The sequence below is a fragment of the Rhea pennata genome, chromosome 8 (assembly GCF_028389875.1).
Source record: "Rhea pennata isolate bPtePen1 chromosome 8, bPtePen1.pri, whole genome shotgun sequence".
In the NCBI taxonomy this organism is placed as follows: Eukaryota; Metazoa; Chordata; class Aves; order Rheiformes; family Rheidae; genus Rhea; species Rhea pennata.
Genome location: NC_084670.1, coordinates 11,196,513 through 11,208,981, shown reverse-complemented (window position 1 = coordinate 11,208,981; position 12,469 = coordinate 11,196,513). Strand labels below are relative to the sequence as shown.

General features: G+C 45.9%; 1 protein-coding gene across 6 annotated transcripts; it reads left to right on the top strand.

Annotated features, from left to right (window-relative positions):
• The first annotated feature begins 496 nt into the window (after positions 1–496).
• Positions 497–12,225, top strand: NASP (nuclear autoantigenic sperm protein). Of its 6 annotated transcripts, none has more exons than XM_062581656.1 (15): positions 497–637; positions 1,538–1,588; positions 2,232–2,336; positions 2,853–2,933; positions 3,508–3,605; positions 4,338–5,234; positions 7,086–7,168; positions 8,001–8,077; positions 8,206–8,279; positions 9,297–9,485; positions 9,750–9,916; positions 10,286–10,339; positions 10,429–10,500; positions 11,518–11,649; positions 12,061–12,225. In XM_062581656.1, the coding sequence occupies exons 1-15, from the start codon at positions 579–581 to the stop codon at positions 12,112–12,114; spliced, it is 2,193 nt and encodes a 730-aa protein (XP_062437640.1). In that variant the 5' UTR covers positions 497–578; the 3' UTR covers positions 12,115–12,225. The 6 variants fall into 6 exon arrangements, with proteins under 6 accessions (XP_062437640.1, XP_062437639.1, XP_062437645.1 ...); XM_062581655.1 differs by having other exon boundaries at positions 7,992–8,077; XM_062581661.1 differs by lacking the exon at positions 4,338–5,234 and having other exon boundaries at positions 7,992–8,077.
• Positions 12,226–12,469: the final 244 nt, after the last annotated feature.

Below are 12,469 nucleotides of genomic sequence, written 5' to 3'. Positions count from 1 at the left end.
GAGAGACCTTCGAGCAGAGGGTTCCCGGTTGGCGCATTCCCTTCCCCAGCCCCTCGGGCACCTCACGGCGGGGGGAGGCAGCGAGGGGCGCTGCGGTCCGGCCCAGTCAGCGGTCCCAGCGCCGGGCGGGGGCGACGCCGGGGCCTGTGCCCGCGGGCGAGCCTGTCCCCTCGGTTCTCTTCGCCCCCTCGGTCCAGCGGGGCCGCCCCACCCCCACCCCGCGCGCACTACATCTCCCAGCGTGCCGCGCGGCCGCCTCCCAGCGGAGCCCCGCCCCCCTGCGCGCCCCGCCCGCGGGACGCGCCCCCTCCGCCGCATCGCGCGCTACGTTTCCCCACCTGGCCGCGCGGCCCCGCCGCCGCCGCCGCCCGCTGGCACTGCGCTTCCCGGCGTGCCCTGCGCGGCGGCTCCCGGCGCGGCCCGCGGCCGGCGGGCGCGAGGCACCCTGGGAGCCGTAGTGCCGCGGCGGCGCGCGCGCGCCGCCAGGCGGGCCGGGGCGTGTCCTCGGGGGTATATAGCCGGCCCGAGGGGCAGGGGTCTGCACTCTGCCGCCGCCGCCCCTGTCTCCGGCCGCTTCTATGCAGTCTCCGGCCGCCGCCCCGCCCTGCCTTGAGCCCGCGTCGGCCTCCCGAGCTAGGTAGGGCCGGGTCCGGTCGCGGCGTGAGCGTGTCCGGAGAGGAAGGAGGCGGCAGCGGGAGGGGGCCGCTTTCGCGCTGCGCGGGGCTCTGCGGCGGGGGAGGGAAGAAAGAGGCGGAGGCGGGAGGGGGGGCTCGTTCGTGAGGGGGCCCCAGGCGCCAGCCTGGGGGCTCTGATTGGGCTCGTGTGCTCCCCCCTTCCTCCCCCCCCGCGCGGTGGTACGTGCCGCCCCGCTCCTCGAGCGCCAGCTGGGCCCGCTCGGCTCGCGCGGAGAACCACGTGACCCCCGCGGGGGCTGCTGCCATCTTTGTTGAGGGCAGCCGAAGCCGCGAAGCCTGCCCGCGAGTTGGGACGGGGAGGGGGGGAGGGGTGTCCTGCTGCGCGTCACGTGACGGCGAGCCGCTAGCCTGTGAGGAGCCGCCGCTGGTGTTTGGCGCCAAAGGCGGGGGGGCGGGGCCTGCGGGGAAAGGCGGGAAAGAGCCCATTGTTTGCGCGAAGGGGGGGGGGCGCGGGCTGCCTGCGCGCGCGGCCTTTGTCCCGCCTCGCGCGGTGCGGGGGGGGGAGGGGCTGGGGTCGCGCGTGGAGGAGCCTCCCGCGTCGCGGCGGCTCCGCGAGGGCCTGTCCGCCCTGGGGACGCGGAGCCCGCCCGTGTCCGCCGCGGGGCTGCCGCGCGCCTCGTCCCCCGCCGCAAGGCGCCGGCAGGTGACGGGGGGCGGCGGGGTCTTCGCCCCGGCTCCCGCAGCGCGGGCGGCTCTGCCCTCCCCGGAGGTTCCGCCCGCCTTGAAGGCCGAGGGAGCGCGAGCAAAGCCCCGGGCGGGGGGCGCCTGGAAGCCGGCGGCGGCGGCGGCCCCTGGCCGGCTCGAGCGTCCCTCTGACCGCGCGTCCGCTCCTGCCCTTGCAGGATGGAAGAGGAACAGGCCGCGCCTTCCACCTCCGCGGACCAAACGGACAGGTAACGGGGAGCTGCGAGCTGGCAGCGCTGAAGCAGCCGCGTCCGGGGCGGGGGGGTCGGCTTCGGAGCTGCCATCCGCTAGTCGCGTTCGAAGGAGGCCGTGGCCCATCGCTCGGGCGTCGTGCCTGCTGAGGGCGGGTTCACCAGCAGGCTCTTACAAGCGTAACAAAACCTCTCAGGGATTATTAAACACACAAAAATGGAACTGAAAGTCCTGAAACTTGGACTCAAACGCGTCCTTTTTCTCAGCTGCATCATGCTGTGCTACGGAAAACCGTAACTTGGCTTTACTGTGTTCGGCGGGTGTCAGAGCCTGAAGAAACGCCGTGCAGCCTTCGCTGCTGGGCTGGGGTGCCGCTCTTAAAGCACGCGGGACTGAAGCGCTCTGTCGCATCCGGCTCAGTCACCTGCTTCTTGCGGCAGTTGGTTACAATTGACCTGCCTGTGCTTGGGCATCAGAACTAAAAGTTGGTCCAGATTAAAAAAAAACAAACAAACAAACAAAAAAAACCACTAGTAATGTCAACAAGAGGGATGCACGTGACTCGCTCTCCTACATGGAGCTGACTAGGCTTTGGGGACTGGATACAAACTCTTCTCATTGAGTGGAAGCTAATGGAATCCTGTATTCTGTTTTTTCCAGTGTGGATGGAGAATCCAAGAAACTGTTGGGTTTAGGACAGAAACACTTGGTAATGGGGAATATTCCAGCTGCTGTCAACGCATTCCAGGAAGCTGCTAGTTTATTGTAAGTAATAAAATGCTTTGTATGTTCTTGTAGGGCTTGGACTCTGGCTTGACAGCATTGATTTGGTTAGACAAGGAAGACTTAGTTTCCTACCTTGGATAGACTATTGCTTTTATAATACAACTGAGGAGTTTGTAAACTCAGGTATTTGAAAATACTGTAGCTGGTGTGCAGTTTAGACAGCTTTGTAATAATTGTTAGTGGTTTGGGGAGAAAAAAGAACTTGATGTTTTATTTTGCAGTGTATGGTTCTGATGTAGTTTGATCTGAAAATAATGGGGTTTGTCACTTGCCCATTCTTTGCTGGTATTGATCGTTTTGAGGGTGATACTTCCTGAGATTCTTGGATTAATTTGTTTTGTTGGAAGTTTGAGGACCAGTTCTAGACTAGTGAGAAGGACATTCACTGTTGGCTTGAAAGTAGGAGATAAACTAAGGAACTGATTCTTTCTGTCCAGGAGTTTTCAATATGAAAATCTAGGAAAGACCCCAAATAATGCTTCATTACCTTTGTAGGGGTAAAAAATATGGTGAGACAGCGGATGAGTGTGCAGAAGCTTTTTTTTACTATGGAAAATCTCTTCTGGAGTTGGCCAGGTATGATAACAGTTTCTCATTTATATAGTGTCTATCCATGGATAGACATCTCATGCTTCCTTTGGGTGATTTGTAGCTGAAAGTGACTGGTGTGCCTACTTCCTAGAGGGGGAAAAAGGAATGGCTGGTTGAAGAAGCTCTTGACTTGAATACTGAGAATGAGAAGTGGTATCAGAAACAACAGGATGGTTTCTGGTAGAAAACCAGAGCTCAGAAGAGCAATCTGCTGTGGGTTGCTTGGTGTTACTTAAGCTCTGTATGTAGCAGAAGCACTTTTTTAAGGAAACATTTGGCAAATACTCATGCTTCTCTGTGGGGGATGTGATACCTACAAGGTTAACAGGTGCCCAAGTATCTTCAGAGCACAACTATCCTGGCATCCAAGCACTGTCAGGTAAAGAGTAATAGTCAGGCTTTGAGATCAAGAATTTAATTGGGGTAGTAAGATTTCATGCTCGTGTAGGAAGGATTATATGAGAACAATGGGTTGGATGGGCCAATGTATCGCATGGTTCTGCAGTTAAAATGGTATGAATACAAGAGCCAAGGGATAACAAACTTTTATTCCCTATAGAATGGAAAATGGTGTATTGGGAAATGCCTTGGAAGGGGTGCAGGTTGAAGAGGAAGGAGAAAAAGCTGAAGAAGACACTGTGTTACCAACTGTTGATGGTATGTAAAGCTGTCTGCCGTGTTGTGGAGATGACAAGATGCATTTTTCTTGTCTAAATGATACAAGTCCAGCTGGTTGCTTTCCACAGCTAGTTTGAATCATTGTATTGAAACCCTTAGCCTTAATGGACTTTTTTTGTTCCTCTAAACTTATGTAAAGATTGAATAACACCTCCAAAACTTCTGCAAGGAATTGATCATTAAAGCATGTGTGGAGGGTCACCAGATGCTTGTGTCCTGAAACACTGCATTCAAACTTCCTTTCTTATGCTTTGCGATCAACTTGAACTGCTTTGTAAACTTGTAGCAGTACAGTGTTTGTGGTAGGACAGCTCAGTCTCTGTTTTGGAGGAAAAAAAGTCCAAGTACAGTAATTATTCTATACTCCCTGCAGCTGGAGGTAATTCAGGAATTCCTGCTAGTCCAGGCTATTAAGAAAAACTTGGCACTTCTTGCTTATCTGTGACTAAAAATGCTAGCGCGCAAAAACGCACACTGCTTGAGCAGCCGCTTGCAATAATTCAGTCTGGGGAAGGGAAAGAGACTTGCTTAGTTCAGGTTGCGCTGTTGGTTGCGTCCTAATAACTTACATTTCAAAAATGAACTTTTTAAGAAAGCTATCTAACTTGATGACAAGCCAACATTAGAGGGTCTGAGGGTGGTGTTTTCAGTGCCCATTAATGCTTTTATCACTAAACTTGAAGACATGTTTATGCTTCCTCAATCATGTAGAAGAAGCAAGGGAGGAGTTGAGAGAGCAGGTATATAACGCCATGGGGGAAAAAGAAGAGTCCAAAAAATCTACAGAAGAGTCTCCAGTACTAACTGAGATGGAAAACAAAGGGGATGTTGAAATGGAAGAGGTGATGGGAGAAAAAACAAGAGAAGAAGCAACTGCTGACATGGAAGTAAAGCTTGAAGAGACTGGAGAGAAGACAGAGGCTTCTGTGGAAAAAAAAGTAATTTCAGAAGAACAGGAGCAGCAGATAACTGTGAAAAAGGAGACCATGAAAGGGGAGGCAGCTGAGGAAGAGAAAATGGAGAAGGAGCAGAAGACAACACCTAAAGAGGTGGCAAAGAAAGCAACAGAGGAGAAGGAAAAAATGTCAGATGTACTGGACAATGAGGCAAAGGCAGCTGTGGCAGAGGCTGAAGTTGCAGAAGAGGATGCAGCTGTGGAAGAGAAGGAAGTGACAGGAGAGCAAACAGCAGAAACAGCAGAAAAGGAGGTAGAGACAGCTGTGAAAAAGGGAGAGGCAATAGAAAGGCAGGCAGAGGCAGCTGTGGAAGAGGAGGCAGTAGCAGAAGAAGTGACAGCGGAGGCACAGGCAGCAGTCACTGTGGAGCAGAGAGAAGCTGCCGAAGGGCAGGCAGCTGAGCAGAAGATGGAGGAGAAAGAAGAGCAGGTAGAAACAGCTACAGAAGAGAAACCAGATGAATCTAAAGAGACAAAGTCCTCAAAGGAACCAGTGCCCACAGAGGGTAAAGAGCCATCTAATCTTATGGAAGAAAAGGCTGAAGCAGCTGCTAAGGTAGAAAAAGAGGAAAAGAAAGATGACCTGACAGAAGAGGGTGATGGTGTTAAGGTAGAAAAAGAAGAAAAAGATGACCTGATGGAGGAGGGAGAAGGTAACAGTGAAAGGAGAAAAGTACTTTTGGGTGGATGACTGATGGATTTGACTGGCTAACAATGGGTTAAAGTGTTCCATTCAGAATTTTCTGTTTGCCTTAGAATAAGGAAAAGGCACAGTAAAGGGGTTCTTGAAGGATTTTTTTTTTCTTTTTACATTCAAGTAACTGAAATCAGTTAAGTGTTAAGGATCAGTGAATAGTCTCAGTTTCTCTAGACTAACACTTAACTAACTGCAAAGCAAGCCTTATTTTTAAAGCAAACTTACAGCATTGAAATGTGTAAGTAACAGCTAGGCTGGTGGAGAATACTGAATGGATGTTCACTTGCATGCATCTGGGTTTATTGCACTAACCTTCAAATAACTCAAAGCACAAGCTGCCTCTGGTTGTAGCTTCACTATTTAGAAGAGTGGAACAGCTGAATACGTAATAAAATAGCAAACTTCCTTTTACAAAACAAAGGAACTCTCTGGATGAATCTTTCAGGTGGTAGTTAAAAATGAGAATTTGGTTGGAAAATCTATACGTAATTTGCGTGAAATCTGAACACTTATTGCTTCTCTAGTACAGTCTTCTCGGCAATCTAGCTTTTTCTGCTATTTTGCTTCCCTGCTTCATTATAGCTGTTTTCAGGATTATGTTCAAGTAGTCTAGCAAAGCTTGTAGGCTTTTCTAAAGTATTGGATGGCCCTAAGAGGCCATCGCTTCCTCTTACGCAAGTTACTTGATAAGCTGGTGATTGGTGCTTTATGCTTGTCAGTAGCTCAGCTGCATGGGAAAAGCCTTACCTAGGTGTGTCAGACTTCATAGTTTTGGACACTAAAAGGGTTTGTACTACTGAACACGGAACGCTTTCCAAGTGGTGAAATAGCTTCCTAATACAAACTAGGACGAGACCCTGTTAATCCTGTGAAATGCTGCTTATGCAAGCATACTTCTTCCTTTTGTTTGAACTCTGTTAGTGTGAGGACACTTTTGAGTATCTTGGTCTTGTGCCTTATCATGACAAATTCTCACTACTTAAAATGGACTTTAATGTCGTAACATCTCCTCTGTTTTAGCTTTTGTCAAGCTGTCCTCGTAATTACTGGTTTTGGCATTGTCAGTGGTAGGTGCATATTTTTGAGTTGGATGGAGTTCACAGGTTCTCTGATCTTCCCAAGAATTAAGTTCCTGTTACTCTGGAATTAGTCCATGGTCATGATACAGGGATTTTTGTTGTTGTGTAGCCAATTTGGCGCACAAGTCAACCAATACTTTGAAGTAACTAGCCAGATTCCTTCATTATTTGTTCTCCCAAAGTACTTCCTACTGGTAGAGTAGTTCATGCAACATTGAGATGCACAGTATTACAGATTGAATTAGTCCTACACAGTGACAAGTTCATTAATAACATTGTGACTTATGTCTGAAATGAGAAACACTAACAAGTTCAGAAACAGTTTTTAATTTGTATGCAGCTTAGCAGCTATCTTGCTGGAAATGCTTGTTACCTGAAGCATGAAGGTCCTGCAACTAACTGGTGTGTCTAGGGCTGCTCAGGATCCCATGGCTTCAGTGGGAGTTCACAGCACATTTGTGAGAACTCAAGTTCTAGGTAAGTTAGCATTCTGGGCAGTATGATGTTAAATTTAAACATCCACTAAGGCAACCTGGAACTATTGTCTGCAGTACCTAAAGCTTTCAGCAAGATGGCTGCTGCTGACTGATAAGAGGATTTAATGTTGTCTGTGATCTTGCACCACACCCTTTCACTGGAGGGTAAGGGCTGGATATAAAATGTTCTGCCTGGCTCCATGTAAAGCAAGTGTATTGGTAACAAGCATCCTCGTTCATCTTTCCTTGTAGAAACAGAAGAATCGGAAGAGGAAGATAAAGAAAATGACAAAGCTGAGGATGATAAGGAGAATGAGTTGACAGTAGAAGACAAGGTGAGACTGCTGATCAACCACTCTTGGCTAAAACTCGTGGTAATGACCTTAAGTTCAAATAGAGTAAAGGTGAACATGTTTTCTGGTTTGTGACAGGGGAAGTGGGGATATTGCAGAAATCACACTTCTCTGGCTAGAAATCTGTTACACAAGTTGGGAGGCTTCATGCTGAGAATGCAAAGATTGGAATGTTCTTATAGTTCTGGCCATGTAAAAAGTAACTTGTTTGGAAGTCAGTACTGCCTAAAGAAGGGACAGCCTTAGGCACAGTTTGCCTTATTGGACCTTGCTCATCTTTGTCTGCAGACCTGTGGCTTATCTAGCAACACTGAAACAAATGCTTGCAGTCCGTGGATCAGTAATACAGCCTGGCAAGTGCAGAGGGCAGACAGGCTTCAGCAAGTAAGGCTGCTTTAGCTTGTCACTGGAGTTGCTTGTTGGTAGCAGATTCATCTCTACTTCGCTGTGTTTGACTGCAGCTTTAAATACACACTGTCCAGTGAGCTTTGGTTTCTAGGATGGGAATTAAATGGAAAGTGTAGTGTTGCTTAAACCAGAGGAGTTACTAGTCTCTGCCCCAGATTGTCTAATGGGCTTATCAGCTAACTATATGCTTGTATTCAACTTTAAAACCTTCAGTTCAAGCAAAGTTCCAGTTGATGCAATAATCTCTTGTGTAGTCTTAGCTTTTTTTGTTCTAGCATTAAACTGTCTATATTGAGAGGCAACTTAGTCCTTGAGCATACCTCTTAGAAACTTAGTGCTGCTATTATTTTAGTGATGTGATTTGTAACCAAGCTATTTAATTCTAATGCATTTCTAGTCTTTACAGGAAAGTGAGGAAGATGAAGTTGGAAATCTTGAGCTAGCCTGGGACATGCTAGAGTTGGCAAAAGTAATCTACAAAAGGTAAAGATTCACCCTAATTCATATGCCTGTTAAAGGAATTCAAAGGAAGTTGGGAGGTGGTATAAGCAGATAGTAAATGTTACCTATTTCAGTTAGGATTTGAAAATGACAGTTTTTTCTTCTTTTAGACAAGAAACAAAAGAAGCTCAGCTCCACGCGGCTCAGGCTCATTTAAAGCTAGGAGAAGTTAGCATCGAATCTGGTAAAAAAAACAAAAACAAAAAAAAAAAGACAATATTAATTATCATGTACAAAGTGCTGAATCTAATTTTCTGCCACTCTATTCCATCCTTTAAAATAAGTAGCCTTAAACTGAGTATTTACATGCTATTCCAGAACAGCAGAAGAAAGCTTGGGTTTAAAAACCTCATTGTTACCAGATTGAAAACTTGGTCTACTTCTTTGTAGGGCAGGTCTGGTTAGCTTCAGAAGCTAGGGAAGACCTCTCATTGAAGTACTGAATCATTGAGCTTAGCGGGAAGTGTCAGGGACCAAGACACTTTTAGAACATAGACTGCAAATCAAAAATGACTGGCTCTGCTAGACTTCCCAAAATGTTGGGAGTACAGTCAGGAAGGACACCTTTTATGCATCAGGAAAAGGGAGTGGGAAGCAGGCTTCAGGTTTGTGCCTTGTAATGTGTCTGTCTGCTCTTAACTTAAAAACCTTACAGACTTTTCCTGCCCTCCTCTTTATGTTAAATCCAAGCAGGGTGTCATCTTCCTCTGTGCAAGCATTGAAATAATCTAGTGAGCTTCTGGTGTTCTGTGTTACTGGAATACTGTCAGTGAGAGCTTGACTGGAAAGTGGCCTGGGACTATCCTTAGCTCTGAAGTCAAGTTTCGTTTTTGACAAGCAGTAATGCAGTTCATGGCAGCAAGTGAAATAGCAGGTTCATGTGACTACTTTGGACTTAGCTGCTTAATTTACTATGTTGTTAGTAAATGGATGAAGCGCACTATTGAAATAAATAGAGGAACTCTGAACTGTTTGTTTTTCTTTGAATGGGAGGCAGTGTTGGACTGCAAGTATTGTCACTTGATAATCCAAAACTAGCCTGTTACTGAACTCAGCAACTGCCTTCAGTGAGTCTGATCTCAGGCTATATTAAAAACTACAGTAATATATATATATATATGTAGTAGCTGAATAGAGAGGCAGATCTTACTTGTTTGGATGAATACAAATGTCTTAAGGACTTTATGACTTTCTCCTATAGAAAACTATACACAGGCTATAGAAGAGTTTCAGGCCTGCCTGGCCCTACAGCAGAAATACCTGGAGGCTCATGACCGCTTGCTAGCTGAAAGTCACTACCAGTTGGCATTGGCATACCACTACAACAGCCAGTTTGATGAGGCAGTCCTACAGTTTGGTAAATCCATAGAAGTCATTGACAAGAGAATGGGTAAGTGGATATATAAAGCTGCCTGCCAAATGGGGTAGCTGTTACAAGTCTAAGCAGACTTTGTTTAAATTGCTCTGAAGGCATATACTTACCTTGCCACGAAGATATTTGTAACAGTTAACAGGTAACAGGCTATACTAATGTCACTGTTGTCTAAACAGCCTTTGTTAGTGGCCCTTGCCTCTGTGGATATAGATAACCTGACAGCTACTTGGTGGGTTTTTTTTGTTTGTTTTTTTTTTTTAACCATAACTGTCATCCTAGCAATGCTTACTGAACGAATAAAGAAAACGGAAAGCGAGTCCCCTGAAGATGAGAAGGAGATTGAAGAACTGAAGGGACTGCTTCCTGAAATTAAAGAAAAAATAGAGGATTCAAAGGAGTCTCAAAAGAGTGCAAGAGTAGCTGAGCTGGCACTGAAAGCAACTCTGGTTAGTATGTTCCCCCTTCCAGTAAGACCTGAAGTCACACCTCCTCCAGTTCCTGGTTTACTATCATACACGTAGGCAGCCAGTTGTTCCCAACCACCAGGTTGTTCCCAAATGATATGGACTGTGACTGAGAAAGAAACAGACAACTGATATCTAAAGTGAACAGATACCCTGAAATTAATTGTCCCAGACTATTTACTAAAGCAGGATTTGGAAGGCCTCTGTAGCAATTAATATATGAATCCTAGAAATGATAGTTCAGCCCAATGTGAAATAGAGTTGAGGTTTTTCTCTTCTAAACTGGAATAGGTGGTCGTATGTGAATTAATAGTCAATACTTGCTTCCTCACTGTTTCTTTTTTTCTTAAGGTTGGAACTACATCTGGCTTTGCACAAAATGAAGATAGTGGTTCTGTTTCCACAGTAAGTTAAATAAGAGTTCTTAGAATCTTTATCTCCTTTAAGGATTACTGTTTGCTTTTGTTTATGTTGCAACTTCTGTCTTTTAATAGATTCCAGTAAGAAAACCAACTGATGGAGCATCTCAGTGTGTTACAGACATCTCTCACCTAGTCAGGAAAAAGGTGTGTCCGAAATGACTAGTTGGACAAATAGTTTATTTTGAAGTGCTACTGGCTTGCTTTGTGTAACTGGATTTCTTGGCTTAAAGCTTTTTTTTCTTAACCTAGTACTATAATGCTTGGAGAAAAATCTAAAAAGTAAAAATGGAAATAGTGCATGAAACTCTTTTCCACTGGGAGCCAATCAGTCTGGGAACCATCCAGCCTCTTGAAGACTAGTTCCTGATGGTTCAGCACCCTGCCTGACCCACACTGGTTTAACTTCAGAGCTGAATTGTGTGGCTTTTGCAGGCATTCTCTGAATGAGTGCCCTGCTCTGCTGAGGAGTGGCAAGAAGAGCAGGGCAGCCTACAAACCTTGAAGGGCAAGCAAGCAGGCTGAGTTGGGTTCCCTCACTTCCAAGTGGAAATGGAGAATTGGACTTTATAAATGGCAAAGCTAGTCTAATGTGTAGGAGTGCTAAATGTCTCTTACTGAGATAACAAAACATACTGAACACAAGGTTCCTTTAAAGGTATAGGGTTTGTCAGATTGTTTTTTGTTAGCATAACTAAAATCTGTATGGAATCTCTGGTTTTTGTTTTGTATGCTATTGTGGCACAGCATGGCTATCTCCCTGTGTTAAATTAGCCTCTTCCAGTTCAGGTTTGCCTGGAGCAACTTCAGAGCTCCTGAGCTGCTTTACACAGGTGATTGTAGATGCTATAGATACCTTAAATCTATCCACTTCAACTTTTGTCTAGCTCAGTGATAGGACGGTTCTTTGCCAAACTGTAACTAAGGATAGTTCAGCACTATAGGCATTAGTATCTAAATAATACCTTACTGGAACTCCTTCGTAACTGAGACCTTTGTAGCAAAGCTTCAGAACTTTGGTTGAATCCTAACGCTTAAAGTATGTCTTGAACCTGGCAAGTAGAGGTTGAATGGATAATGCACAATGACATCTAGATGCTAAATATTTGTGAGTATTCAAGTGTAAATTTGTGCATAGTGAAGACTAAACAATTTTGTCCTCAGAGGAAACCAGAGGAAGAGACTCAACAGGGAGACAATGAAGCTAAGAAATCTAAACCAGAACCGGCTGTCAATGGTGGTGGTGCTGATGCTGCCCCCAGTGGAAATGAGGTTGCAGAAAAAATGGAAGAGGAGGTGGGCAGCTGAGTCAGGAGTTTGGCATGCATATTTCCTTCTCTGTTCAGGCATGGCTTTTGTGCCTTGTAAATGTGTTGGTATTGCCTGCTGGTCTTCACAAAGCTTCCCTGATAAGTTGGAGGATATTCCCAAGTTGGTAGGGTGCATGTTGTACCAAGGTGTCTGACGTAGTGGGCTGGAAAGCAGTGGGATGGGACAGAAACATGCACTGGGTCAGTAACAAAGTATTTGTACAGAAGAACACTTCTGGGTTTTAATACTACTAAACTGGACTACAGTTGTTAAATTGAATCTTAGATATCAATTTTTGGGTCTCTAGGTCAGGAAAGCATGTGTAGAACTGGTGCATGAATGGACACTAGTATAGTGTTTTGTTTTTAAACATGAGGGCTTTTTGTCTCTTTTTAGACGGAGAAAAGGCCACAAGTGGAATCAGGGGCTGCAGTTGAAAGCACAGTATGATATTTCTTTAACCTGGGACACTCCTCCTTACAAGGAAAATGGTTTTGTATATAGTGTATTTTTTCACTTTTTGGCAACTTTTGTATGACTTCAATAAAGATTGTAAGCAAATATTGCTTGTCTTTTGTCTTTCTGGTACAGGTTTGTAAAAGCTACTTGGCTGTAAGTGGAAATGTTCTGTTTTGTTAATTGTGACAAATGCAAATAGATATTTTTAACTCTTCATCTACTAAAAGATGAAGTGGGAGTGAACAAATACTGAGAACTGTTTACTTTATAAAGAACTCTGGAAGCTTAAGGATGAAGATAGCTACTCACCTTGACTGCCAGCTTAGTGCAGATGAACTGGGATTGA

Coding starts and splice junctions, on each gene's coding strand:
- NASP (XM_062581655.1), top strand. CDS start 579: ATGCAGTCTCCGGCCGCCGCCCCGCCCTGCCTTGAGCCCGCGTCGGCC. Junction 5,235..7,085: donor CCTGATGGAGGAGGGAGAAG/GTAACAGTGAAA, acceptor CTTTCCTTGTAG/AAACAGAAGAATCGGAAGAG. Junction 9,486..9,749: donor AGTCATTGACAAGAGAATGG/GTAAGTGGATAT, acceptor CTGTCATCCTAG/CAATGCTTACTGAACGAATA.